The 25,557-nt window shown below is 56.7% G+C and overlaps 1 protein-coding gene across 2 annotated transcripts; it reads left to right on the top strand.

Annotated features, from left to right (window-relative positions):
• Positions 1–23,374, top strand: FRMD8 (FERM domain containing 8). 2 transcript variants are annotated; one of them, XM_004437601.3, is made up of 11 exons: positions 1–122; positions 424–508; positions 1,989–2,156; positions 5,725–5,826; positions 6,164–6,222; positions 6,351–6,517; positions 9,174–9,389; positions 11,539–11,662; positions 12,508–12,651; positions 17,912–18,116; positions 21,564–23,374. In XM_004437601.3, the coding sequence occupies exons 2-11, from the start codon at positions 424–426 to the stop codon at positions 21,680–21,682; spliced, it is 1,389 nt and encodes a 462-aa protein (XP_004437658.1). In that variant the 5' UTR covers positions 1–122; the 3' UTR covers positions 21,683–23,374. The 2 variants fall into 2 exon arrangements, with proteins under 2 accessions (XP_004437658.1, XP_087278778.1); XM_087422652.1 differs by lacking the exon at positions 21,564–23,374 and adding an exon at positions 18,933–19,190.
• Positions 23,375–25,557: the final 2,183 nt, after the last annotated feature.

Genomic DNA, 25,557 nt, shown 5'->3' with positions numbered 1-25,557 from the left:
TTCCGCGTCGCAGTCTTGGGAGCTGGAGCCCGAGTCGGAGCCGGCGGGCGCGGATCTGGAGTGAGGGGTCGCAGTCGGGGCAGGAGCCTGGGCTGAGGCGGCGGGCGCTGCGTCCCTGCGAGGTGAGAGCGCGATGGCGCCCTGCGCGGCCTCCCGCCCTGGATGGGGGTGCGCCGTGCCCTGCCCGCATCCCGGCAAGCCGAGTTCCGACCCCGCTGGTGACCACCACGGCCCTGACCCCTCCCACCAGCCGTGACCTCGAATCGGCTGAGGACCCCCACCCCCATCCCCACCCCGCTAGTCTGCACACCAGTGCCTTCCGCTGCGTTGTTCACCTTCGCAGATCGGCCCGGGACCCCCCTCCCTCCTTCACCCTCCCATCCCTGGACCCCCAGTAACTGCTCCTTCGCTTTCCCTCTGCAGATGGACGGGACAGAAGGCAATGCCGAGCAGCCCGACTCCGCTGAGCGGTCCCATCGAAGCAGCGTGTCCTCCGTGGGAGCACGAGGTGGGTCCTTGTCCCCATCTCCTCCCCACCATACCCTCCTGGGGCCCCAGCCCTGGGGAAGTGCCCCTGGCTTGTCATGTCTTTCATTGAAGAGAACTTTATGTATTAATTAACAAATAAGGTATGTTGAGGTGTGGAGAAGTGACAGAAGTCATTCAGAGGACCTAGGCTCTGTCACTAGGTGCTGACCAAGTTGGGGACTCTTGAATCTCTCTTTCCTTCTAGGTGAAACAAGCATGTCTCACCTAGCTGAAATTCAGATGGAATCTCATGAATGAAAAGTGACACACTCACTTTCTTTGTTTGGTTTGTTTCTCACAAACAGCCTTTTGAAAGCAAGGATAATTGTCTTCATTTTACAGGAAGCAAATTGGGCCCTAGAGAGGTTAAGTCACAGGGTACTGGAGCCTTCTGTGCCTCAGTTTCCCCTGCCTGAAAAGTGGGTCTGCATGTCAGCTTCCTGGAGATTATTTCATGATCTCTCAAGAAGGTAGCTGTTGCAGCAGAACAGACTGGGGATCCAGAAAGCACCTTCACTTGTATTGATGATAAAGTCTGCCCTGGCCTTTGACAGGCTGCTCCTCATCTGATTCACAGCCACTCTTTGAGGGGAGGGGTCTTAGGCCTGCTCTACAGATGAGGCATCTGACACACTGACTTGCCAAAGTCAGCCAGCTAGCCAGGGCCAGGCTAGGACTGGAACCCGAGCACGCTGGCCTGCAAGCTCAATGCTCTTTCACAGCACCTGCGCGTCCAGGCATGGGGGGTGAAGCTGGTTGCTCCTCCAATGGTCTCCCTTTGGCCCTGGGCTCTGAATAGGAATCCCACAGGCTGTCACAAGGAATCGCCCAGCTTTTTGGGTTGTACTTCTCCTGGCCTGTTTAAGACTATCCTGAAAGGCCACGCTATTGAGTCCTGAGGCTTGAAGTGTCCTCCGGAAGCTGAGTCCTGGAACTTGCTTTACCCTGGGAGGACCTTAGGAATCCTGTCTCCATTTTAGCCTGGGCCAGAGAGAGGCAGCGATCTGCCTAGGGATAACAGTGGGTCACCAGCTCGCCCCCGTCCCAGCCTGGCAGACTAACTGCTGTAACCCCAGGATGGGGCTGGCCTGTCTCTGCCTCAGTCCCCACCTGGGCAATGTTCTCCTTCAGGGAGGAAGCACAGCAGAGTCCTTGGGGCTGCCAGGGGTGTGTGTGGGGGGGATATGGTGGCCAACTGTAATTTGAACCTTTGGGGGTTAGGGCCGGGCCAGAGTTGCTGGGTTTCTGGGTAGTTTGAGGGTCTTGAGAAAGTCCTAACAGACAGCAGTCTTCACAGGGTTCTTTGAGGACACTGGATCTCTCCCTCTCGAGTGTAGCCTTGGTCACCCCGAGGGGTATAGGTTGGGGGCTCCAGCCCCAGTGGAGGGTGGAGGGTGCCTGGTCGGTATCCTTGTGCCTGGGCGGTGGGCCCAGCTGACCCTGCCTGGCCTCTATTGCAGCAGCTGACGTGTTGGTATACTTGGCGGATGACAGGGTAGTGCCCCTGGCCGTGGAGAACCTGCCCTCACTCAGTGCCCACGAGCTGCACCGCGCTGTCCGAGAGTTCCTACAGCTCCCAGACATCGCCCTGGAGGCCTTCGCACTCTGGCTTGTCTCCCCTCTGCTGGGTAAGGCTTGGCAGTGAGAAGCCAAGGTGGGAGGGTTGGAAGGGGGCTGACCAGTGGGCAGGGAGGGGGCAGCTTCTGGAACCTGTGGCCACTCTACATCAGAGGAAGATAGGACTTGTGTGTGTCCTGGAGCTGTCCACAGCTTTCAGGACCCAGAGCCCTGAGACGATGCCTGACCCCTCTGCCCCTTCTTTCTGCTGGTGGCAGAGGAGGGGCCGAGCCTGCCCCTCAGCCTCAGTGATACTGGCGCCTGGGACATCAGGGGGAACAGGACTGGGGGACAGGGAGGAAAGGGGTCTGCATTCACTGAGCACATGGTCTGTGCCACAACCTGAGCTGGCCTTTCACGAGCAAAATTTCGCCTTATGCCCGTGGCTCAGCCCTGTCTTGCGGATGAAGAAACTGAGGTTTGGAGAGGTGGGACCAGTGAGTGGTAGGACCGAGATCAGAACAGAAGCCTGGAGCAGCCACCCCTGAGGATGAGGCTTTTCTTGGGGGTAGGGAGAGCAGAACGCGTGGGAATCCGATTTTTCTGGTTTCTGGCCCGGTGACCACTGTGTCCTGCCCTTTCAGGCTGAGATCCCATGGCGGGGCTGGAGTGGGAGTGGGGGCCGTGGCTCTCCAGACCCTCAGGCCTAGGGGAGGGGGAGGGCGGGAGCTCCCTGGGGCCTCTGAATAGGGCCTCTAGCCTGCTGGCTTGGACAGGAAGGGGGCCAGGGGAGAGGATGCTCCAGTTGGTGCCAGGACCAGACGTGTTTTCTGAGCTTAAATGTTCTCCTCCCTCATAGAGGAATAGGGGCAAGAAGTGGGTGACTGGTCCCTGGAGCCCCTAGTGGTTCCCTCCTCTCCCGAGGCCCTTGGGGTTTGTGCCTCCAGCCTGGGGGGAGGATGCTGGCTGGTTTGGTGGGAGCGGGAGCGCCTATCCTCCCACCCCCGCCCGCCAGTTGGAGCTTCCTGCCCAGCTGCTGCTCTCACCCACCTTTTTCCTGCTGACCGGCCTCCTCCGGCCGCTCTCCACTCAGCTCAGCTACAACCCCCTCCACCCTCCAGGCTGACGGTCGGGACTGTGGGCCCGTTGGCTTGTGTCTTTGGAAAGCTGGGGGTGGTGTTCCGTGTGGCCGGCCTTGTGCTGCCTCAGGCTCCCTGGGTAGTCTGTTTTCTCCTCCCACCTCCTCCGCCCCCGCTCCCTCCTCATCACTTTCCTGCTCCCCCCTCACAAGAATGTGAATGGACTGCCTGTGTGGCCGGCCAGGTCACCCTGGGGCACTGCCTTGTCCAGGAGGAGGGTGGCTAGAGGCCCCAGCACGAAGTCACTGCCCACTTTGTTCCCAGGCTGGGTTCAGGAAGGCTGAAAGGCCACTTCAGCTTTGACTTGGGCCCCTCAGAACCCTTGGCTCCCCAGCCCCCCACCCCCCCCCAGTGGGTGACGCAGTGACAGATGCCCCAGGGCTGTGAGGCAGGGAGGCGTGCTGTCTGCTGGAGCAGCCCTTCAAGCTGGATGTTTGGGAGGGTTTGACCTTCCCAATGCCGTTGTCACTCTGCATGGAACACAGCTCCAGGGACTGTGAGTCTCACTAGGGTGACAGCCTCCAGGCAGGAAGGCCCCATCTGGAAGTGTGTGGGACCATGGGGTCAGCATGGTCCCGTTCTGATAATGAGAGTTCTCTGAGCTGCTGGGGCTCAGGGTTTCAGGCTGGTCGGGGCTGGGCGTAGGCAGAAAGAGGGGCACCCTTGCCCCACGTCCACCTCCCCCACAGTGTGTCCAGGGATCCCCACTAGTCAGTTATATCGTTCATCTCACAAGTACATGCAGAGCCCCCCCCTCATGCTGGGCAGCGATCTGGACACTGGGGTACAGTGGGGAACAGGACTGAAGGTGTCCCTGCTCTCAGGGACCTTGCAGTCCAAAGTGTGGTGCAGGAGGCTCGGCAGGCGAGCTCTGTTCCTGGTTTAGCCACTAATCTGGTGGCCTCGGCTGGGCACTGTCCCTCTTGGGGCTTCAGTTTCCCACGTGTAGAGTGGATGCCCTCCCAGCTCTGGTGACCTGTGAGTGTCCAGATGGAGAGAGTGTGCAAATGGCACATTCTCCTCCTGGGGAGTGGTGAGGCAGGGGTGGCGACAGACGGCTGTGGCCAAGAATCTAGGTTGGAGATGAGGGCTGCTGGGAAATTTGGATCAGAGAAGTGACAGGAGGAGAAAGGAGTGTGAAGCAGCTGAAGGCAGGATGGAAGAGGCTGTAGGCAGGGAGGGAGGCCATTGTGGAGGCTGTGGCTGCTGTTTGGGGTTCAGATTAGAGTCCACATGGAAACCCAAGGAGCAGAGACGAGGACCCTTGACATCAGGCTGGCAGGACAAGGCGCGCGGCCCTGTGATGCGAGAGAAGGGTTAGAAGGCAGGGGTAGCTGGTACCTGGCATGGATATGGCTGTTCCCCCTCCTACGCCCTGGCAGCCATCCTCATTCATCACTGGATGGCCTTGGAAATGGCCTCAGAGCTCTCAGACCAGCCACGGGCAGTGGTGACCAGCCATGGGCAGTGGTGCGTGAGATGAAACCACTTGGTCATTCCTGGCCTGGGGTGTTGAGTCATGGGGCCAGCTGACATCCCGGAGTTGAGGGGCCATGAGTAGTACACTCAGTCGTTCTGCTGATCCGTGGTGAGGGCCTGCGGCAGGCCAGGGGCACAGCAGTGAACAGACAGAACCGCTCCTGCCTGCATGGCACTCACTGGCTAGTGGGGGCCTGGACAGTGAGGTGATGTTAGCTAGTGGCAAACAAGTAAAAGCAACCAAATGAGGGTATAATTGGTGTGATAGGTGACAGGGAGGGGCTGCTTTAGTTAGGGGTCCAGGGAAGGTGACACTTGAACTGAGCTCCGAGCCAGCCAGCCACGTGAGGATCTGGGGGAAAGGTGTCTGAAGCAGGAGGAACAGCAAATGCAAAGGCCCTGAGGCACAAACAAGCTGGCAATGTTCAAGCAATTGAAGAAGGCCCATGTGGCAGGGGCAGAGTGGGAGAGGGAGCCAGAGAGGGAAATGAGGTGGGCGCTGGATGGCATGGTGCCTGTGGGCCGTGGAGGCAAGGAGCTTATAGGATGGACGGTCAACCGGAGCTCCCAGGGGAGGCCCAGGCTCTGGTAGGAGCAGGGAGAGCAGCCCCTCGGGTGTTGGGCCTTAGTTACCAGCTTCGGGCTCTGCTTCCTAATGGTAGTGCTGGGTCCCTGTGTACCACCCCGGCACCTTCTGTCTGCCGCAGCCTCTCAGCCCCAGCCCACCCTGGGCGCTGTAGGGAACAGTCAGACCAGCTCTGCCTGGAGCCTGGCCCCCTCTCACTTGCTGTGTGACTTTGGACAAGAAACTTAACCTCTGTGGGCCTCATTTTTCTCTCTTGGTGAAATGAGACTAGGATTATTGCAAGGCCAATGCCCAAAAACCGCTTGAAGTGGTTCTGGACCCTTAGTGCCTGCTCAGGTAACACTGGCCGTGACTGCCGTCGTCGCTGCTGCTGTTCGCGGGCGGCGGCTGCACCCGTCAGAGGCCGCGTGGGCCGCGTCCCCTCTCTCCCTGCAGAGGTGCAGCTGAAGCCCAAGCACCAGCCCTACAAGCTGGGCCGCCAGTGGCCGGAGCTCCTGCTGCGCTTCACCGACGCCCCGGACGACGACGTGGCCATGGGTCAGTGCTGCTGCCTGCGCGTCCCTGTCTCAGGGCCCACCTGGGCCGCACGTGGCGCTGTCCTGGCTGAGAGGCAGGGCCTGCCTCTCCCCCAGGCTCCTTCAGCCACTTGGGGCAGGGGAGGGAGCGATCCCTGAGGGGAGCCCAGGAGAGGGTGGGCTAGGGGGACAGCGAGCACATCAGATAAGCCGCGCCCCCCGCTCTCTGGACAGCCCTCGGGTTTTCTCAGATGTGGTGGGCTTGGACTGGGGCCTGGGGCCTGGGGCCTGGACCAGTTGGGAGAGGGCGGGGCTGGCTGAGCAGGTGGCCAGGCAGCGATTGCAGCCTCTCTCCCCAGATGAGCCTTCCCTGCAGTTCCGAAGGAATGTGTTTTTCCCAAGGCGGCGGGAGCTCCAGGTGAGGCGGCGAGGCCCAGGCAGTACTGCCCAGTCTGGGGCCCTGTGTCCAGCCTCCCCTTGTCCCTAGACTCCTGGACACTGGTGCCCCAACCCAGCTGAGCAGCACCCCCCTGCCCCCGCCCACAGATCCACGACGAGGAGGTCCTGCGGCTGCTCTATGAGGAGGCCAAGGGCAACGTGCTGGCCGCTCGGTACCCATGTGACATCGAGGACTGTGAGGCCCTGGGTGCCCTGGTGTGCCGTGTGCAGCTCGGGCCCTACCAGCCAGGTCAGCCTGCCGCCTGCACCCTGAGGTGAGGGCCAGTGTGACCTGACACGGGCATGGGTCGGGAGGGTGGCCCTGGAATCCTGCTCACAAGTGGTCTTGCAAGGTCCTGGAGTCAGGAGGCCTCAGCCCCAGGGCTGGTCCTGATGCTATGTGACCTTGACTGAGTCACCCAACCTCTCCGAGCCTCCTTTTCCTCCTCTGCTCTGGGCTGAGGGGCCTGGGCAGTGGGAGACTTGGGTGGAGTGACATCTGTGAGAGGAGCCCCAGATGTGCGTGAGCGTGGAGCCCAGCCTCCGTCTGAGGTCAGGAGGGAGTTGGGTTTGTTCTTTTGGGGTCACATCCGGGAACTCACCAAATACTGACCCCCAGTCACCAGTGACAGTCGCAGACTCCAGGGATGAGGCCTCATTCCCCAGATGCTCCAGCATGCTGGCTCTGTGCGTCCCGCCTCCGTCTCAAGAAGCCGGGCTCGGGGCCGGCCCCGTGGCTTAGCGGTTAAGTGCGCACGCTCCACTACTGGCGGCCCGGGTTCAGATCCCGGGCGCACACCGACGCACAGCTTCTCCGGCCATGCTGAGGCTGCGTCCCACATACAGCAACTAGAAAGATGTGCAACTATGACATACAGCTATCTACTGGGGCTTTGGGGGAAAAAAGGAGGAGGATTGGCAATAGATGTTAGCTCAGAGCCGGTCTTCTTCAGCAAAAAAAGAGGAGGATTAGCATGGATGTTAGCTCAGGGCTGATCTTCCTCACAAAAAAAAAGAAGCCGGGCTCTTTGCCATGTGAATCAGCAGGGCCTCAGGTGGTGAGGATTGAGTCTGTCCCGGAAGCAGACCAAGCTGGCCTCTGACCTCCATAGACGATGATCCTGAGGTTTAGAGATAATTCGAGTGAAAGTGAACTTTCACCCCAGCCTGTTCCTAGACCCTGGGCTCCTCCTCCTGCAACCTTTGGGAGAGGATGTGCAGAGACAGGACCCTGGGCCGGGAGACTAACCCCTGCGACCCAGCGGGACCGCCCCGGGCTCAGTGGAGCCTGAGGGCTCCCAGCTGGGCTTGCTCAAGGCAGGTGGCCATGGGGCTGCTGGCCCTCGTGATGGGCATGTCTGTCCCTATTGCAAGTGACAGCAAACCGGCTCAAACTGTTTGGACTTGAAGGACTTTGTCAGCTCAAGTAACGGACAGGTCCAGGGGTGGTCGAGGTGCAGGAGCTCCAGCTAGGTCCCCAGACCCCTGTCCTGTTCTCCTTGCCCAGCCTTGTGTCCTCTGGGCCAGCGTGCACTCAGGCAGGCTCTGGCCTCGCAGTGGCCAGGGGGCCACAGCAGCTGCACGTTGGCAAGGAGAGGCCTCTTTCCTTACACGACGAGAGTCCTCAGACTCACTCCGATGACCGGGTGGCTGGGTCCCAGGTCCACCTACAGGGGACACAGTGGCCAGGGCGCTGATTGGCCGAGGCCCAGATCCTCCCTTGGGGCCCGCCACAAGCTGAGAGTGGGGACAGCTGGATTTCCAAATGACCAGTGAGAGCTGGTGCTGGAAGAAGGGATGTGGGGGGACAAATGACAAAGATGCCCATGGCAGCCCTGAGAAGGGTGAGCAGCCCCTGGATGCCCCTCCTCATGCCACCCTGCAGTTGGGCCCCTCCAGGCTAGCAGAGGTTCCTTCCTCGTGTCAACCCTCCAGCTGGGCCGCCACTCTTCCCCATGGCGTGCAGTGTTTGGTCCGCCAGAAGCCCCAGCAGGGACCCCTCTCCTCTTTGGTGAAAATGACAACCTCAACTTGTTTGATGCTAGGCACACACTAGCGCCCTTCCACGTGAGTAGGGATTAGTGTCCTTATTTTATACACAGGGAAACTGAGGCTCAGAGAGGGTGCTCACTGTGCAAAGACGGAGTGTCCAACTGCGGTTCACCTGGAATGGCCAGTGCACGGCCCACATAACCACAGGGCTGCCCAAGATGGGAAAACAGTGCGGTTCCGCCAGCATTCTTTCCTAGTTTGTGTGTGTGTGTGGTTGAAAATGCCCTTTCTTTCAAGAACCTGTGCTGATGGAGTGTAGGTTGGTGTTTTGTTTACTTTTTTTTTTTGTGAGGAAGATCAGCTCTGAACTAACATCCATGCCAATCCTCCTCTTTTTGCTGAGGAAGACTGGCCCTGGGCTAACATCTGTGCCCATCTTCCTCTACTTTATATGGGACGCCACCACAGGATGGCTTGACAAGCGGTGCCTCGGTGCGCGCCCGGGATCCGAACCTGGGCCGCCAGCAGCGGAGCGCGCGCACTTAACTGCTACGCGACGGGGCCGGCCCCTCTTTACATCTTTTTGGCAGAACAAAACATTGATAGCTCTAGGGCACTTGTACCAGTTTTTGGTTGTAAAATTCCCCTAGTTCAGAAACCAAACCTTCCTGACTCAGTGACGCAGACGTTGCTCTGAACCCCTCCTGCCACAGTCTGGCTCTGGGGTGGGACTCTTATCTGGTTTCCGCTCTTATCTTGGCCTCCCGACGTTTCCTTCAGGACTTTCGCCAGCCAAGCGTGCTGCTGGAAATGTGGCGGTGGGATCCTTGGCCTGCCCTCCCCCGTGAGGGTCCCCGCACCCTGAGGACCTCGGCACGTCTGGCCAGCCCCCAGCCACAGGGCCCCTCACGCTGCGCATCCATCTTCCTTCCTCCACAGGGAGAAGCTGGACTCCTTCCTCCCTGCCCACCTCTGTAAGCGGGGCCACGGGCTCTTCGCTGCGCTCCGGGGCCGTGGGGCCAAGGCTGGGCTGGGCGAGCAGGGGCTGCTGAACGCCTACCGCAAGGTGAAGGAAGCGGTCGGCGAGCATGAGGCCTCCCTGAGCAGCTACTACCGCGCCTACCTCCTCAAGTGCCACGAGCTGCCCTTCTACGGGTGAGCAGCTCCCTGGCTGCCGTCCTGGCAGCCACAGCCTTGGGTCTCCTCTGTCCCCTTCCCTTGACAGCCCAACAGTCTGTCTGGCGTCTGCTAGCGCGGCCAGCCGTGAGCCCATCTTGGCCCCAGCTGAGCTCCGTCCCGAGGTGTGTGTTGATGTCAGCACCTCAGGCCCCACGGGTCCCAAGTTGGACACTTGTCCTCCCCTTCTTCCTGTCACAGGCCAGGACACCCCAGACAGGTCCGCTCCTTTACCTGTCACAGTCACTTGATCAGTGGACCTGCTGACCTTCCTTGCAGCCAGCTCTTTCGTTCACACTGTCCAGCCCGCAGCCCTTGTGTACCTACTGTGTGCCCGCACTCTAGGCGCTGGCGACACCTCACTGAGCAAAAAGACCGTGACCCCTGCCTGGTGAAGCCAACGTTTTAGTGGAGAGGGAGGCAGTGAGCCATAGAAGTAGAGAACAGACTACAGGTGGGCAGGGGCAGCAGCCAGGCGACCAGTGAGGACAGTGTGACAACACTCTGAAGGGGTGATGTGGCTCAGGCCAGATGTGATGACATAGGAGGTGAGGCATGGTCAGAGTCCGGAGACGTTGAGGGTGGAGTCAACAGAATTTGCTAGATAGATGTGCAGTAGAAGAGGTGAAGGAGAGGAGGTAGAGAGGACTCCAGGTTTCTGGCCTGAGCAGCTGGAGGATCGCGTTGTCATCAGCTGAGATGAGACCGTGCGGGGTGGAGCGGGTCAGGGAAGGTCGGCTGTGTGGTTTTGGACGTGTTGATTTTGGGTTACTCGCTAGATACCCAGGTGGCGATTCCAAGTGGGTGTTTGGGTTTCTGAGTCTGGAGTTGGGTGGTAATTGGTGAGTCTTCAGCACGTAGATGGAGTTTGAAACTGGGAACCCTAAGAGATGGCCAAGGAGGCGAGTGTGGACCAGGTGAGAGGAGGACCCCGGCCAGCAAGGCGGGAGGGTCTCGACAAGCCAGGCGAAGGGCGATGTTGAGGAGGAGTCACCCGGAGTCCCATGCTGCTGCTCAAGGTCAAGTTCAACGTGCCCTGTGTGGCTGGGAGTTGACCTTGGCTCCAGCGTCGTGGAGGTGGCAGTGGGTGCAGGAGAGTGAGAAACGGACTGAGACAGTGAGTGTGACCAGCTCTTCCAAGGAGCCGCGCTGTGAGATGGAGTCGAGGGGGAGCAGCAGTTGTCGGGACAAAAGGTGTTGCTTTTTCTGATGGGCGGGATGTGTGTGCTGACACACGGGATGACCCAGGAGAGAGGGACAAATTGAGATGAGAGTGGGCGAGCGGCCGCTCTCCTGGTTCCTGCAGTTGCCCCGGTGAAGTAGGAGTCCAGTCGCAGCCATCCCTGAGTCCGTAGAAGTGCAGGTGCAGGGACAGGAGTGGGACTGCGGGCAGCGCTCGGGGGGCTGCTCCCGGGAGTTGAAGGTGGTGTGTGCTTGTCTCCCGGCCTGTCTGCTGTGCGGTGCAGGCAGTCACAGAGAGGAATTTAACCAGGGCTCCGGCTTAGCCAAGTGCAGGCAGGGAGAGGCCAGGGCGGCTGTAGGAATGGGAGAGGACATGGCGGGGCAGGAGGGAGAGGGTGACAGCCTGGTGGGTTGCTGTCCCAAGTCCACTGCCACCCCCTCCCCTGCTCAGTGTCAAGCCCTGAAGCTGCTTCCCTGGGCAGCCCCCGCCCCCTCATGGGCTCCAAGCAGGTGCAGCCTTGGCCCCATCTGCTGCTGAAGGGTCTTGGCCTGGTGGACAGGGGGCCGAGGGGCTCTCCCAGCCCTGATGTGGCCTGGCCACCTCCAGCAGCCTTAACCCCTGAGTCCTTGGGCTCCCGGTGGTTCCCTGCACGTAACTTGCTCTGTCCAACACCCCATTCACGCTCTTCCCTCTGCCTCTGGTGCCCGCCCTTCTCTGTGCCACCCAATTCCCCCTCCTGCCTGTTCAAACCCTCCTGTCCTGCACGCCCGTCTCAGATGCCACCATCTCCACAAAGCCTCCCTCTCACTCAGTTTCTCCCTCGCCTGGGCAAGTTTCCATTGAACCTCAGTCACCCGAACAGCTTCAGCTTCTCAGATGCCAGGGACAGGGCCTGGCCAGAGCATTTGCTGGAGGGCACAGGCTGACACCCCTTCCCCTCCCCAGGTGTGCCTTCTTCCACGGCGAGGTCGACAAGCCGGCTCAGAGCTTTTTGCACCGGGGCGGGCGAAAGCCAGTGGCTGTAGCCATCAGTCTGGAGGGCGTGCATGTCATTGACAGCAGGGAGAAGGTACCTCCAGCTCCTCCAGGGTGGGAACTGGGGGGCCTCAGTGGAGAGGAAGGGAGGCGGGGCCTTACCCAGGCCTTCCTGGTTCCTCTGGGCCTGTGGTTGGCTGGCGGGGGCAGGGCAGCATGGGTGGCCTATCTGGCCTCCTTCCCTCAGATGTCCCTGGGGCCTCCACCGTCATCTTGGGGGCTTCCCTGGGAGTGCTCTGGACCAGCTTTTCTGCCCAGTGTGCTAGGCACCGGGTGGCCAGGGCAACGGGAGGCTGCAACTGGGATTAACGCCTCTGAGTGGAGGAAATCTGCAGGGCCTGGCTCGAGACTAGCTGGTGGTTTTCTAGAAAAGCCCACGACTGGGAGCCCTCCTGGGCTGTGCCTTGGCTGCCTATGTAGAAGGTGGTGTTGGCAGTGGGGCAGCGTCTCTGCACCTGGGCAGGAGTCCCTCCTAGACCAGCAAAACACTTTTGGGCAACTTGTGGTTGTCCCCAGAGAGGGATCCCAGCCCCTCCTGGGCATCTGTGCCCTGATGTGCCGGGCCCAACTGGGCCTCCTGCTGAGATGCTGCCTAGCTGATCTCAGGGAAAAGCTCTCCCCTCCCCGGCTGCCTCTTCCCCCACATGACCACCCCACATGGTTAGGGGTTCTCAGCCTCCTGAGACCACAGCCGCCTTTGAGGGTCTGATGAAAGCAGGGACTCCTCTCCTTAGAGAAACTCACACACAAACTTAAGACTCGGCCTTGGAGGTAAATAGCCTGGCCAGGTGTCCCTTGCTGGTGGTGCCCGAGTGGGATGGGGTAGGGGGTCAGGCCTCTGCCCAGCAGAGTCCAAACTCGGCATCTCACGCTGGCCAGCACGTCCTGCTGGGCCTGCGCTTCCAGGAGCTGTCGTGGGACCATACCTCCCCCGAGGAGGAGGAGTCTGTCCTGTGGCTGGAGTTCGACGGGGACAATGAGGGCACACCGGTCAACAAGCTCCTCAAGATCTACTCCAAGCAGGTAGTGGGGGGTGCGGCCCGTACCAGGGGAGGGTGGGCTCAGAGGGTCCCAGACAATTGGAGGCTCCAGGCTGCCTGGCAACGAGGTGAGGGCTGCTGACCAGGGGAGCTGACCTCTGCTGGCCGGGAGCCGCACCGGGGAGTCCGGAAGGCCTGGTCTGGAGATTCGGCATCAGGTGGCGACGGCAGCTGCATTCGGGCAGCTGTTCATGGAGGGTTCCCAGGGCTGGGCGACCTGCCCGCACTGGCTCCCTCTGTCCTCGAGGGAGCACCTGAGTCAGGTGCTGTCAGAGGAGGAGCAGGCATGGAAGGTTGAGGCCCCTCAGTGCCTTTGTTCCCCTCTCCATACATCCGGCCCCGGGTCTTCCCACCCCTGCCCCTTTTCCCACCCTGGTCAGGCAGAGGCCTCCCTCCAACCCTGCCCTTTCAGGACCATTCCTCGCTCCCCTCCTCTCTCAGCTCATAGACACGTTCCGGGGACTCCCATCTCCGAAGGCACACATCCCCTCCTGCCACCATCTTGGGTCTCTACACCCTTCACAGCCACACTTCTCTCTGTTGTTTCTACACCTCACCCCTTCGCAGCCAGCCTCCACCCCTGCACTCCCCATGCTCCAAGCCCCAACACCCAGTGCCCTCTGTCCCTGACTCAGCTTGACCACGGCTCCTGGAATCTCCTCTCCTGTGCCCTGTGGCAGCCCCTCTGACCTCCTGGCCTCTCTCCCCAGTCTCCTTTCCGGGGCCCCTCTCGAGGGATTCTCTCCCTGCCGTAGCATCCACGAGCTCTTCCCTCTCACGGCTTTGAATACTCGGCTCTCCCCACCTTTGTGCTGATGACTTCATAATTTTTACATCACTAGTGTGGACCTCTTTTTTTTTTTTTTTTTTGGTGAGGAAGATTAGCCCTGAGCTAACATCCAATGCCAATCCTCCCCGCCCCCCTTTTTTTTCCTGAGGAAGATTGGTCCTGGGCTAACATCTGTGCCCATCTTCCTCTACTTTATGTGGGACGCTGCCACAGCATGGCGTGACAAGCCATGTGTTGGTGCACACCCGGGATCCGAACCTGCCAACCCCAGGCCACCTCAGAGGAGCACATGCACTTAACTGCTGCACCACCGGGCCGGCCCTGGACCTCTTTTTTAAGTAAATGTTTTATTGAATTAAAGGTACGGAAAAGTTCCCATATCCTAAATGTATAGCTCAACAAATTTTCCCAGAATAAACCCATGTAACACCTTTCAGATTAAGAAATAGAACCAGGACCCCAGAAGACCCCTCAAGCCCCCTCCCACTCCTGCTCCCCACCAAGGGACCCCCCATCCTGACGTGTATCACGCAGAGTCACTCTGCCTGTTCTTGAACCTTGCAGCAGCGAGTTCCCACAGCGTGTTCCTTTCTGTCTAGTTTCTTCCTCTCAGCGTCGTGTTGGTGAGCTCCATCTTTCTGCAGGCAGCAGCAGTTCCATCCCCCACGATGCTCTCTGGTATTCCAGCGCCTGAATTTACCAGTCTTGACTTCTCCATCCTATTGCTAATGGGCACTCAGGTTTCCAGTTTGGGACTGTAGCAAACAGTGCTGCTCAGACCATTGCTGCGCAGCTCCTCTGTGTGCATGTGTGGGTGCACCCCCAGGAGAGGAATGGCTGGGCCACAGGTAGGCGTGTGCTCAGCTTTACTGAGCATGCTCAGAAGATACTGCCGGGTTTCCAAAGCCCTCGCCATTTGCACGCAGCTGTAGACAGAGCTCGTGGCTCCATACCCCCCTCCCCAGTTGGTATTGCTAGTGTTTTCCATTTTAGCCACGCTGGTGAGTGAGTGGTGGTATCTCCTTATGTTTCTTTCCTTTATTTTTTGGCTTCACTGAGGTATAATTTACAATAAAATGTACCCGTTTTAAGAGTGAGTTTTGACACATTTGCACACCCTCACAACCACCACCACCACCACCACAGTTACGCTGTGCAGCAGCTGTTTTGCTCTCGTGTATCTTCCTAGAGGCGAAACGTCTGCTCACATCTTTTGCCCATTTTTATTGGCATTATTTCCATCACCCCTCAAATCTCAATATGGTCAAATCTCCATATGGTTTTAATTGGCATTTCCCCCCAACTACTGAGGTTGAAGACCTTTTATGTATTTGTTCGCCATCGGGATATCCTGTTGGTTGAAGTCTTTGGCCCATTTTTCTTTGAGATTATCTTTTATTTTATTGTTTTGTACATCTCTCTTCTGATTTCAGACTCATCTCTTCACCTGCTTTTTTTTTTTGTGAGGAGATCAGCCCTGAGCTAACATCTGCCAATCCTCCTCTTTTTTTGCTGGGGAAGACTGGCCCTGGGCTAACATCCGTGCCCATCTTCCTCCGCTTTATATGGGACGCCGCCACAGCATGGCTCGCCAAGCAGCGCGTCAGGGCGCACCTGGGATCCAAACCGGCGAACCCTGGGCCGCCGCAGCGCACACACTTAACCATTTGCGCCACCGGGCCGGCCCCTTCACCTGCTTTTTGACACCTCCTCTTAGCTATCCCTAGAGTTGTGCTTTCTCCAGAGTTTCATATACATACATTTATCGTACCACTTCTACATGTTTACCCAAGAGAAATGAAGATATATATCCACACAAAGACTTGTATTCATATCTTCATAGCAGGTTCATTTGTAATACCTAAGAATTGGAAACAACACAAATGTCCATCAACTGGTGATGGATAAACAAATTGTGGTCTAACCCCACAGTGTGTATACTGTATGCAGCCTTTTGAGACTGGCTTCTTCCACTAAGCTTCAGGCTTTTGAGATTCCTCCATGTTGCGTGGTGTATCATGGGTTCATTCCTTTTTATTCTGGAAGAGTCTTCCGTTGTGTGGGTGTACTACAGGTTAGCTCTTCACCCACTGAAGGATGTTTGGGTTGTTTCCAGTTTGGGGCTTTTGTGACTAAAGCTGCTCTAAACACTCGTGTACAGGCTTTTGTGTGGGCATATGCATTCATTTCTCTTGTGTAAATACCTAGGAGTGGGATTGCTGGCTTGTATGATAAACATCTGATTGGCTTTATTAGAAACTGCCAACCTGTCTTCCACAGTGGCTCTACCATTTTGCATTCCCACCAGCCGAGTCCGAGAGTTCCGGTTGCTCCGTGTCCTTGCTCAGCACTTGGTATTGTCTGTTTTTCTCTGTTTGCCATTCTGATGACTGTACAGTCATGATATGTCATTGTGGTTTTAATTTGCATTTTCCTAATGACTGCTAATGTTGACCTTCTTTCCACGTGCTTATTTGCTACCCATATATCTTCTTTGGTGGAATGTCTGTTCAAGTCATTTGTTTTTTTATTGGGTTATGTGTTTTCTTATTGAGTTGTGAGAGTTCATTGTATAGTCTGCATACCAGTCCTTTATCAGGTACGTGTTTTGCAAATGTTTTCTTTCAGTCTATGACTTAACTTTTTATTTTCTTAACAACGTCTTTTGAAGAGATGTTTTTAAGTCTTCCACTCCAATTATTTGTGTATCTCCCTTTATTTGTCTTTGATTTCTTTCAGTAACATTTTATGGTTTTCAGCATACAAATCTTGTATATCTTGTGTTAGATTTATCCCTAAATGTTTTTCTTTTCTTTTCTTTCTTTCTTTCTTTTTTTTTTTTTTTTGGTGCTACCATAGATGATACTGCTTTTAATTTCAATTTCCAGTTGTTCATTGTGGTATACAGAAATATACCTTTATATCCTGCAACCTTGTTAAACTCACTCACTAGTTCTGGTAGCTCTTTTGCAGATTCTTTGGGGTTTTCTCCGTAGACAGTTAGTAGTCTGTGAATAGTTGTATTCTGACTTACCCGTCCGTGTGCCTCTTCTTTGTATGGCCTGGTAGCCCTCACTTGGCCCTCCAGTACAGTGTTGCATAGTGTGAGCGGACATCCTTGACTTGCTTCTGACCTTGGGGGGAAGGTGTTCAGTCTTGCTCTAAATGAGTGTGGTGTTAGCTGTGTGTTTTTCATAGACGCCCTTCATTGGGTTGAGGAAGTTCCCTTCTATTCCTGGTTTGCTGAGTTTTATCTGGAATGGATATTTAATTTTGTCAAATGCGGCTAAGTTTTAATGGCAGGCTCCTGGCATCTCAGAAGCATCACACTGTGTTAGAGGAACTTAGAGGGCTTCCCTGTTGTGATCGGAGCTCAGGACCCTCTGTCCCCCTGGCTGCCTACCTGCTCACCAGCCCACCCCCAGCTTGGTGGAGCTCCCTCAGCGAGAAAAGGGGGCAGCTGTGGAGAACAGGATGCTGGCTCTTCCTTCTGGGCCGGGGCGAGGTTTCCTGCCCATCTCCCCCTCCCCAGGGTAGGTTGTGTTGCTTCGGAGAGGCCTTGGGTCACACTGTGGGTGGACAGACACCGGCCACATCTCCCTCACCATCTCCATCACTGAGGGGCTACCCCCGGGCCTCTGACCCTGCTCCCCCAGTGGGTTCTCTTCTTGGGAGCACAAGGCTGGCACTCTGTCCATCTCGGGCCCTGCTGTATCCCATTGCCTACAGCAGCAGCTGGCCCAGGTGGGCAGTCAATAAATCTGTGTTGCCTGACTAAGGGACGCCACCCACTGACAGCTTTGTATCTGTGAATCTGTCCGCCGCCTGACGTCCCCATCATATGGTGCCCAGACTGTGTCCACTGACGTCTGGTCACTTTACCTTTTATGTCAATATGCATTATGCTTAAAATGTGTCGAGAAGGCATGACTTTTGAAGAATGCTTGCAGAGGGAGCCACCCACCCCCACCCCAGAGACCTCACCACCGCCTTCTTCATGGGCCTGCAGGTCCTTCTCAGCCAACACACACATGTGGGTCCTTCAGCCCGGGAAGCCCTGCCTGGGCCTTCTTCCTCCCTTCCTCGTCCTCTCCGTAGCAGCTGAGCTGCTTTCCCTGCCTGGCATGACTACTCCACCCACTGTGGTCAGCCTTCTGGGCTGTGCCTGCTGACTAGAATGCTCTTTCTTTCCCACCTCACCCCCCCAGACCTGGGACCCCTATTCATCCTCCAGGACTGACCTCTGAAGCCACCCAAATGGACGCCTCCCCTGCCCCGGCCCAGAGTACCTGCCCCCGCCTTGTGTAAATGGTGTTTGGTTCCTCATCTGCCTTCCCCACCAGAAGGCAGGGGACCGTGCGTCGGTTCTTCTCGCTCTGCAGGGGTACAGGAAGGTGGGCGTGGGCTGTGGCTCACCCTCTGGGCCTCACCCCAGCCCCTCTCTCCTCCCCAGGCCGAACTGATGAGCAGCCTCATCGAGTACTGCATCGAGCTGAACCAGGCTGCGGAGGCCGCCGCTCCCCAGGAGAGCGTGTCTGGTCCCCACTCAGCCCCCAGCTCCTTGCCACCTCCCGCTCAGCGCCCCCAGCTGCGGAGGCAGGGCAGCGTGGTGTGCAGCCGGATCCAGCACCTCTCTACCATTGACTACGTGGAGGAGGGTGAGTGACCCCTTCGTGGTATACACACCATGCACACACATGTCTACACACACACACAGGCATGCCCTGGGGAGCTCCAGAGGGTAGGGAGGTACGGAGCAATTCCAGACACGGTGAGTTAGCCTCCAGCCGGCAGGACCTGGCTAAAAGACAGGAGGGCTGGGCATGACTGTCACATCTTCTGAGCTCTATGATCAGGAATTGGAGGCCTCTGGGGCCCTGGCAGTAAGAACTGTTTTCTGTCCCTTCTCACTGCTGTGTTCACTGCAGCATTGTCCAGATGGAAAAACTAGAAACTACCAATGTCTGTTATTAAAGGTGTGGGTACAGAAACAATGGGACCACAGCCTGTGGAATCAAGGCAACTGGTAAAGATACCCTAAATGCCATGTGGTATCTTGGATCAGGTCCTGGAACAGCCAGCGGACATTTGTGGAAGAACTGGTGAAATCCCAGTCTGTGTTTAGTTAATAATGCTGTATCGATGTTCCTCTCTCAACTTGCATAAATGTACAGTGGTAACAGAAGGTGCTGACATCAGGGGAAGCTGCATGAGGATACACAGGAACTCTTTCTGTTATCTTTGCAGCTTTTCTATAAATCTAGAATTATTCCCAAATAAAAAGTGTATTTTTTTAAACACAATAACAAATACCTACCTTTAATGGCAGATGTTGAGGAAATGATACTGAGTAGGAAGAATCAGGTAATAGGACGGCAACGTGCAAGACTGGTCCACGTGTAGAGGAGGGAGAGGCCCCAGCTGTGGGGATCACTTGCTGTAACTTTTATTTTTCTCTTTGTGCTTCTTTGTAGCATTTCAGTTTTTTACAACAAGCATGTCATTTTTATAATTGGAAGAAGCAAAACAATTTTTTTGTGTGTGAGGAAGATCAGCCCTGAGCTAACATCCGTGCTAATCCTCCTCTTTTTGCTGAGGAAGACCAGCTCTGAGCTAACATCTATTGCCAATCCTCCTCCTTTTTTCCTTCCCCAAAGCCCCAGTAGATAGTTGTATGTCATAGTTGCACATCCTTCTAGTTGCTGTATGTGGGACGTGGCCTCAGCATGGCCGGAGAAGCGGTGCATCGGTGCGCGCCCGGGATCTGAACCTGGGCCGCCAGTAGCGGAGCGTGCACACTTAATCGCTAAGCCACGGGACCAGCCCCGCAAAATAATTTTTCTATGGCAGAACTGTTAGCACTGGGGCCAGCCCAGTGGCGCAGTGGTTAAATGCGCGTGCTCCGCTTTGGCGGCCCAGGGTTTGCAGGTTCGGATCCCAGGTGCACACCAACGTGCTGCTTGTCAAGCCATGCTGTGGTGGCGTCCCATATAAAGTAGAGGAAGATGGGCACAGATGTTAGCCCAGGGCCAATCTTCCTCAGCAAAAAGAGGAGGATTGGCATTGGATGTTAGCTCAGGGCTGATCTTCCTCACACACAAAAAAAAGAATTGTTAGAACTATTGTAGTCTTTCTCAACGTGGTTAGCGCACACAGTCATTTTCACCTGGTCCCCTATTGTGGGACTTTGTAGTTATTTCCAGTTCTCAGCCACTACAGACAGCATACCTGTAGCTAAATCCTTACTTGGAATCTGAACTGTTTCCTCAGGATAAATTCCTAGAAATGAGGCTGCTGGGTTAAAGTGTGTATCCACTTGTACCCCTCCCAGAAGAGGAGGTGACACGTACCTTCTGTATCCACAGTGGGTCTTATCATCCTGAGAGAGAGAGAGAACTTGTTTGGGTTGGTGTTTGAATTCTAGTGAAGGTGGACCATTTTTATGTGCTTGATCATTTGTAGTTTCTTCATGGATTACTGTTCATTTTTGTTGCCTGTTTTGTTGCTTGATTTTTTAAAATTAACACCTTACATTAATATGGTAGATTTGTTATAATTAATGAACCAATATTGACACAGTATTATTAACTAAAGTCCTTAGTTTTAAGCTAATGTCCTTTTCTGTCCCAGAATCCCGGCCAGGACACCGCACTACATTCAGTTGTCCTCCTTAGGCTCCTCTGGGCTGTCACAGTTTCTCCGACTCTCCTAGTTTTGGATGACCTTCACAGTTTTGAGGAGGACTGGTTGGGGATATTATAGGATGCCCCTTTATTGGAATTTGTCTGATGTTTTTCTCATGATTAGACTGGGATTATGGGTTTGAGGGAGGAAGACCACAGAGGTAAAGGGCCATTTTTATCACATCATATCAAGGCCGCGTTATCAACATGATTCTTTTTTTTTTTTTTTGTGAGGGAGATCAGCCCTGAGCTAACGTCCGTGCTAATCTTCCTCTTTTTGCTGAGGAAGACTGGCTCTAAGCTAACATTTATTGCTAATCCTCCTCCTTTTTTTCCCCCGAAGCCCCAGTAGATAGTTGTATGTCATAGTTGCACATCCTTCTAGTTGCTGTATGTGGGACGCGGCCTCCGCATGGCCGGAGAAGTGGTGCGTCGGTGCGCGCCTGGGGTCCGAACCCAGGCCGTCAGCAGCGGAGCACGTGCACTTAACCGATAAGCCACGGGGCCGGCCCCTCAACATGATTCTTTTTTTTTTTTAAAGTGATAGGTCCTTTCTCCCCTCACTTTAATTTTATTTATTTATTTATTTTCCCCCAAAGCCCTAGTAGATAGTTGTATGTCCCAGTTGCACATCCTTCTAGTTGCTGTATGTGGGACGCGGCCTCAGCATGGCCGGAGAAGCGGTGTGTTGGTGCGCGCCCGGGATCCAAACCCGGGCCGCCAGCAGCCAAGCACACGCACTTAACCGCTAAGCCACGGGGCCGGCCCTCAACTTAATTCTTGACTGTTGATGTTGACCTTGATCACCTGGCTTGAGAATTTTAACTTGTAAGAATTCTCCTGATCTTACTGAGGCTCATCTTCAGTGAGTCCTATATGTTGAGGGTTTTTTGTGTGTGTGTGTGTGTGTGTGTGTGTGTGTGTGTGTGAGGAAGATCAGCCCTGAGCTAACATCCATGCCGATCTCCCTCCACTTTATGTGGGACGCCACCACAGCATGGCCTGACAGGCGGTACGTCGGTGCGCACCCAGGATCCGAACCTGGGCCGCCAGCAGCGGAGCGTGTGCACTTAACCGCTACGCCACGGGGCAGGCCCTGTTGAGGTATTTTGTTTCTTTGGTCTGTTCCTGAACACATTTTAGCAAAAGCTCCTCAGGCACCACAGCTGGCCCAGCACCAAATGCAAACCCCAATTTGCCTCTGATTTCGGAGGCTAGCCACATGCCCCACCCATGTCACTGGTGGGAGTTAGGGTGGGGGAACTGAGGCTCAGAACGTTGGCAGGCATGAAGAGGGGCACTCAGTCTGCATAGACTCCAGAAGAAACCATCCCACTGGAGCCAGAATCCAGGCTTCTAGGGGCCTGGGCCCCCTCCTCGGGGCAGCCCTCTCCTCAGCACGTTCTTCGTATTTCCTGATAGGCGAGCAGATCAAGCGGGTGAAGCCGAAGCGCACCACATCCTTCTTCAGCCGGCAGCTCTCCACGAGCCAGGGGAGCTACACCGTGGTGCAGCCCACCGACGGCCTGGAGCAGGGCTGAGGGCGGCAGTGCCAGGCAGGAGGAGGGCACGGGGAGGCCCCTGGACCTGGCCCAGTGCTGTCCTCCCTGAGGGGCAGGGCAGGCTGTGGCCCTCACGTTGGGGTGGGGGCTTCCTCGGAGCGTGAAGGAGTGACTTCTGTGGCTGAGACGGTGCCTGGGCTGTGGAGAGCTGGCCGGGGGCTCCCACAGGGTCCCTCCTGCAGCCTGCCCGTCCTTCCCCTGGACTCTGAGCCCCACTGCTGTCTCAGGACCATCTGATCAGGCCCCGGCCACCCCCTCCCACCCAGGGATGCGCTTTTGTGCCCTTCTCAAGATGGACAGTGTCCCCTGCTCTGAAGTGCCCTGGGGCGGTTCTGATGGCAGGTAGCCAAGGAATAGGGCTCGGGACCTGGAGGGGGACATGTGTGTCTTCGGTCTTTTCCCTGGACTCGGGTGACCACATCTCTGCATTCCTTCTGCTGGCATTCCACCCTGTGCTGCCAGGCTGGGCCAGCGCTCTACGGGGCGGGGCAGGGCCCCTCCCTGGATTGAACCGCAGCAAGAACAGAGAAGGCAAGGCCCCCCCACCCAAACCCTCCCTGGCTGGATGGAACTGGAGGGAGCCGGCAGGACCCGGCTCCCCTGTGCCCCTCACTCAGGCATCTCTTGCAGGCAGGAGACACTCTGACCAGAAGGAAAGTGCCCTTTTGCTAGCCTTTGGTGACATCACTGTGCTGGGAGGTGGCTGTCCTTGGACAACAAGCCCACCAGACCCACCCTCCACACTCGGAGAAGCTCCCAAACCCCCTTGGGCATCGGGTTTAGTTTTGGTTTTTTCTCTTCTGCTTTGGTCCCATGAAGCCTGTGAACTCGGGCAACTCAAGAGAACGCCCGCCAACCTCAGAGCTGCTGGCTGCCCAGGAGATGGCACTGTGGTTTCCATCAGGCCTGACCCGGGGGCCACCCGTGCATGGGGAAGTCCCTCCAGGAGACCGTGATGAGAGCATGGATGAGGTGGAGGCTGGATGTGGCGCTGGTCATGGACGGCCAGGGAGGAGGCCCCTCCCAACCTTCGGGCTCCTCCGCTGTGGGCCCCTGGCTCTCACGGGCGCTCCTGGGACTTTCCACCGGAAGGAGGCGGCTGGCTCAGCACAGGGCTTCGCTTTGTCTCCTGCTCCCAGTGGAGAACCATGGGAGAGGAAACAAGAACCTCTGGTCTCCAGATGCCAGAGCCCGCTCACCTCCTCCTCCCTTTGGGGACTTTTGAACACTCCAGATGTTCTGAGCTGGGCTTGCCTTCCAGCAGCAGGGACTTTGTTATTTGTCATAATAAATAGGTGTCCCCAGCCTTTTGGAATGTCCCGGCCAGAGGTCATCTGGTCTCCCTTCCTGGAGTCACTGGCCTCACTGGCTGCCCAGCCATCCGGCTCCCCGCCCTGGTTCTCTCCTCCCACTCACTGTTTTGATTCCAGGTGAATTCTTATCTGATGGGCTGACGTGGCCTGTGGGGTGGGTGTGTGTGTGTGTGTGTGTACACACAACTTACTTGTTTTTATTCTTCAGCCTCTTTCTCCTGTTTTCTAAGCCTCCGTTGTGCCTTAACCTTTTCTGCCTGCCCTTTGGGACAAAGCAGGATTTTACTAAGTGCCCTTTGAATATTCTCATTCTTTTGTATCATGTGACGTATTAATAATAAAATCAGTTTCCAGCAAACGTTGGGGTGGTTTATGATATGAAGTAACGAGAGTGTGTTAATTACAGCCTGAGAGTTGATTGCGGGCTGCACATTTGCTTTTTGTTAACTCTGCATCCAGGGATGCAGCCCTCTGGGCTCACCCAGCTGAGCACTGATGGAGACCCAGAGGGAAGTTTTCCCGTCTTGTTGGTTGGTCAGAGACTCCCAGGGTAAGAAGGTCCCAGAGTGGTTTTGGGGTTCATGGTGGGGACAAGTGGAGAGTTCTGCAGGGAGGCAAGGGAACAAGGAGCCAACAGTAGCACCTTTGTCCCTGTCCCTAAGCTAAGCCACACCCCCACCGCCTGTTAGACCTGGTGCGTCCAGGTTCCTTCTCACACTGGGGTTAGGACAGGGCACAGTCCGAGAGCCAGTGCCCCAGGGGCGAGACCAGAGAACCCAGGAGGTTTGGGTAATTCTGTGCCCTCCCTGAGGGCTGCTCGTGCCCTGGGCCCGGCCAGGAGGCTGTTTCTTCCCCACAGGTCCTGTTGGGGGGCAGGGGCAGCATCAGACCCCACCTCCGGAGCACGGTGGGCCCCACAGGAAGCTGTGAAGCAACAGTCACCATTTGGGGGTTACAGTTCACACTGTCAACATTTCCGAGCTACAAGGAGCAAGCCACGCATCCCCACAGCAGCGACGTCCTGGGACTAGGACTGCCTCCCCAGGCATCCATGACAGTGAGTGGTGCCTTGTCCTCTGCAGGGTCCTCCGCCTGGCGAGGGCAGCATGATGCCATGATCATGGGCACTTACGGGAGCGGTGACCTTGAGCCTCAGCTTCTCGACCTTTAAGATGGGAATAATAATAGGACCCACCTCACAGCGTTGTTGAGGTGCCTTAGTGGCTGGTGTGGACTATCAGGTGTTAGCTATTTTCATCATCTCTAAACGTCCTGTGTCTGGAAAGCTGGGAGGGAGAACGGGGCCCACCTGAGAGGCCAAGGCCTGCCGATGGCACAGACACCCCACTCTGGTGGGTAAGGGGGCACCACAGCCTGGGGCGTGGCAGGCCCAGATCCCCCTCCTCTTACCCAGGCCCCGTCTGCCCTCGCCACCTGTGATCGTTCCTGTGGCTACTATAACCACAACCTTAGTGGCTTAAAACAACACACATCCATTATCGCACAGTTCTGGAGGTCAGAAGTCAGAAATGAGCCTCACTGGTTTAAGATCAAGGGTCAGCAGGGCTGCACTCCTTCTGGAGGCTCTAGGGGAGAAGCCATTTCCTTTTCCAGCTTATGCGGCTGACTTGGGGACCCCCCCACCAAGCGCCATCAAGGAGCTTCTGCTCCGGACTGACCCTTGCTGTGCTCACTCCCTGGCCCCTCCCCAGGACCACCGCTCAGTCTCCATCACTAGTTCTCCAGTTGTTTCTGGGCATAAGTTCAGAATGTGTCTCCCTCACCGCACACAAGCACACCATTTCAGTCGTCAACAGGCTCTGCCCCACAGAAGGGCCTTTGTGCTCTGCTCCCAGCCAGCCCGGCATAAGGAGAGGGGGAAAGGGCGCTGCCCACCCAGACCACCTCACTGTGTGTCAGGCCCCCCCATTCTCCCCAGTCCAGCCTTCACTGCGCAGCCTGTGTGTTGGCCACGGCCATGTGCTCCAGGTGCAGCTGGGAAGAGACCAGCTGACCCCTAGAGACCGCCCCTTGTGGCCTGCAGAGTGACCCGGCAGAGGGAAGCAGGGAGGCTGGGTGCTGGGGAGTCCTCTCAGTTCTCTGAGGGCCTGGAGCCCATGATCCCAATTCCAGGCACCCTTGAGATGGCCAAAGAGGGCACAGGGGAGGGAGCCCAACTGGGAACTAGATCCCGGTGAGGAGCCCGGCTCTGTGTGGCCGGCAGGGTCGCTGCTGGAAGGTCCCTTCAGAGTGGGCTTCCCGGTCTGTGAAGCACTCCATCCCCTCTCCTCCGGGCAGGCGTGCTGCCCGCACCATGGGGTGTTCTCCCACCCCCTCCCCCATGGGCACCCCGAGGTCAGGCCCTGATTAACACATCCCCGTGAGGCGGCACCAGCCCAAATCCAGGCGCCGAGTGGGTGATCAGCATTGTGAACTCCAGCACCGCACCCCACCCTCTGCACACAGACACGCCCTGGCCGAGGCTGAGTCACCTGGAATGAATGAAGGTCAAGCTTCAGGGTCCGGCAGTGTGTTCCATGG

The sequence above is a fragment of the Ceratotherium simum genome, chromosome 34, assembly GCF_057802395.1.
Source record: "Ceratotherium simum simum isolate JZ-2026a chromosome 34, ASM5780239v1, whole genome shotgun sequence".
NCBI lineage: Eukaryota > Metazoa > Chordata > Mammalia > Perissodactyla > Rhinocerotidae > Ceratotherium > Ceratotherium simum.
This window is presented reverse-complemented; position numbering and strand designations above follow the sequence as displayed.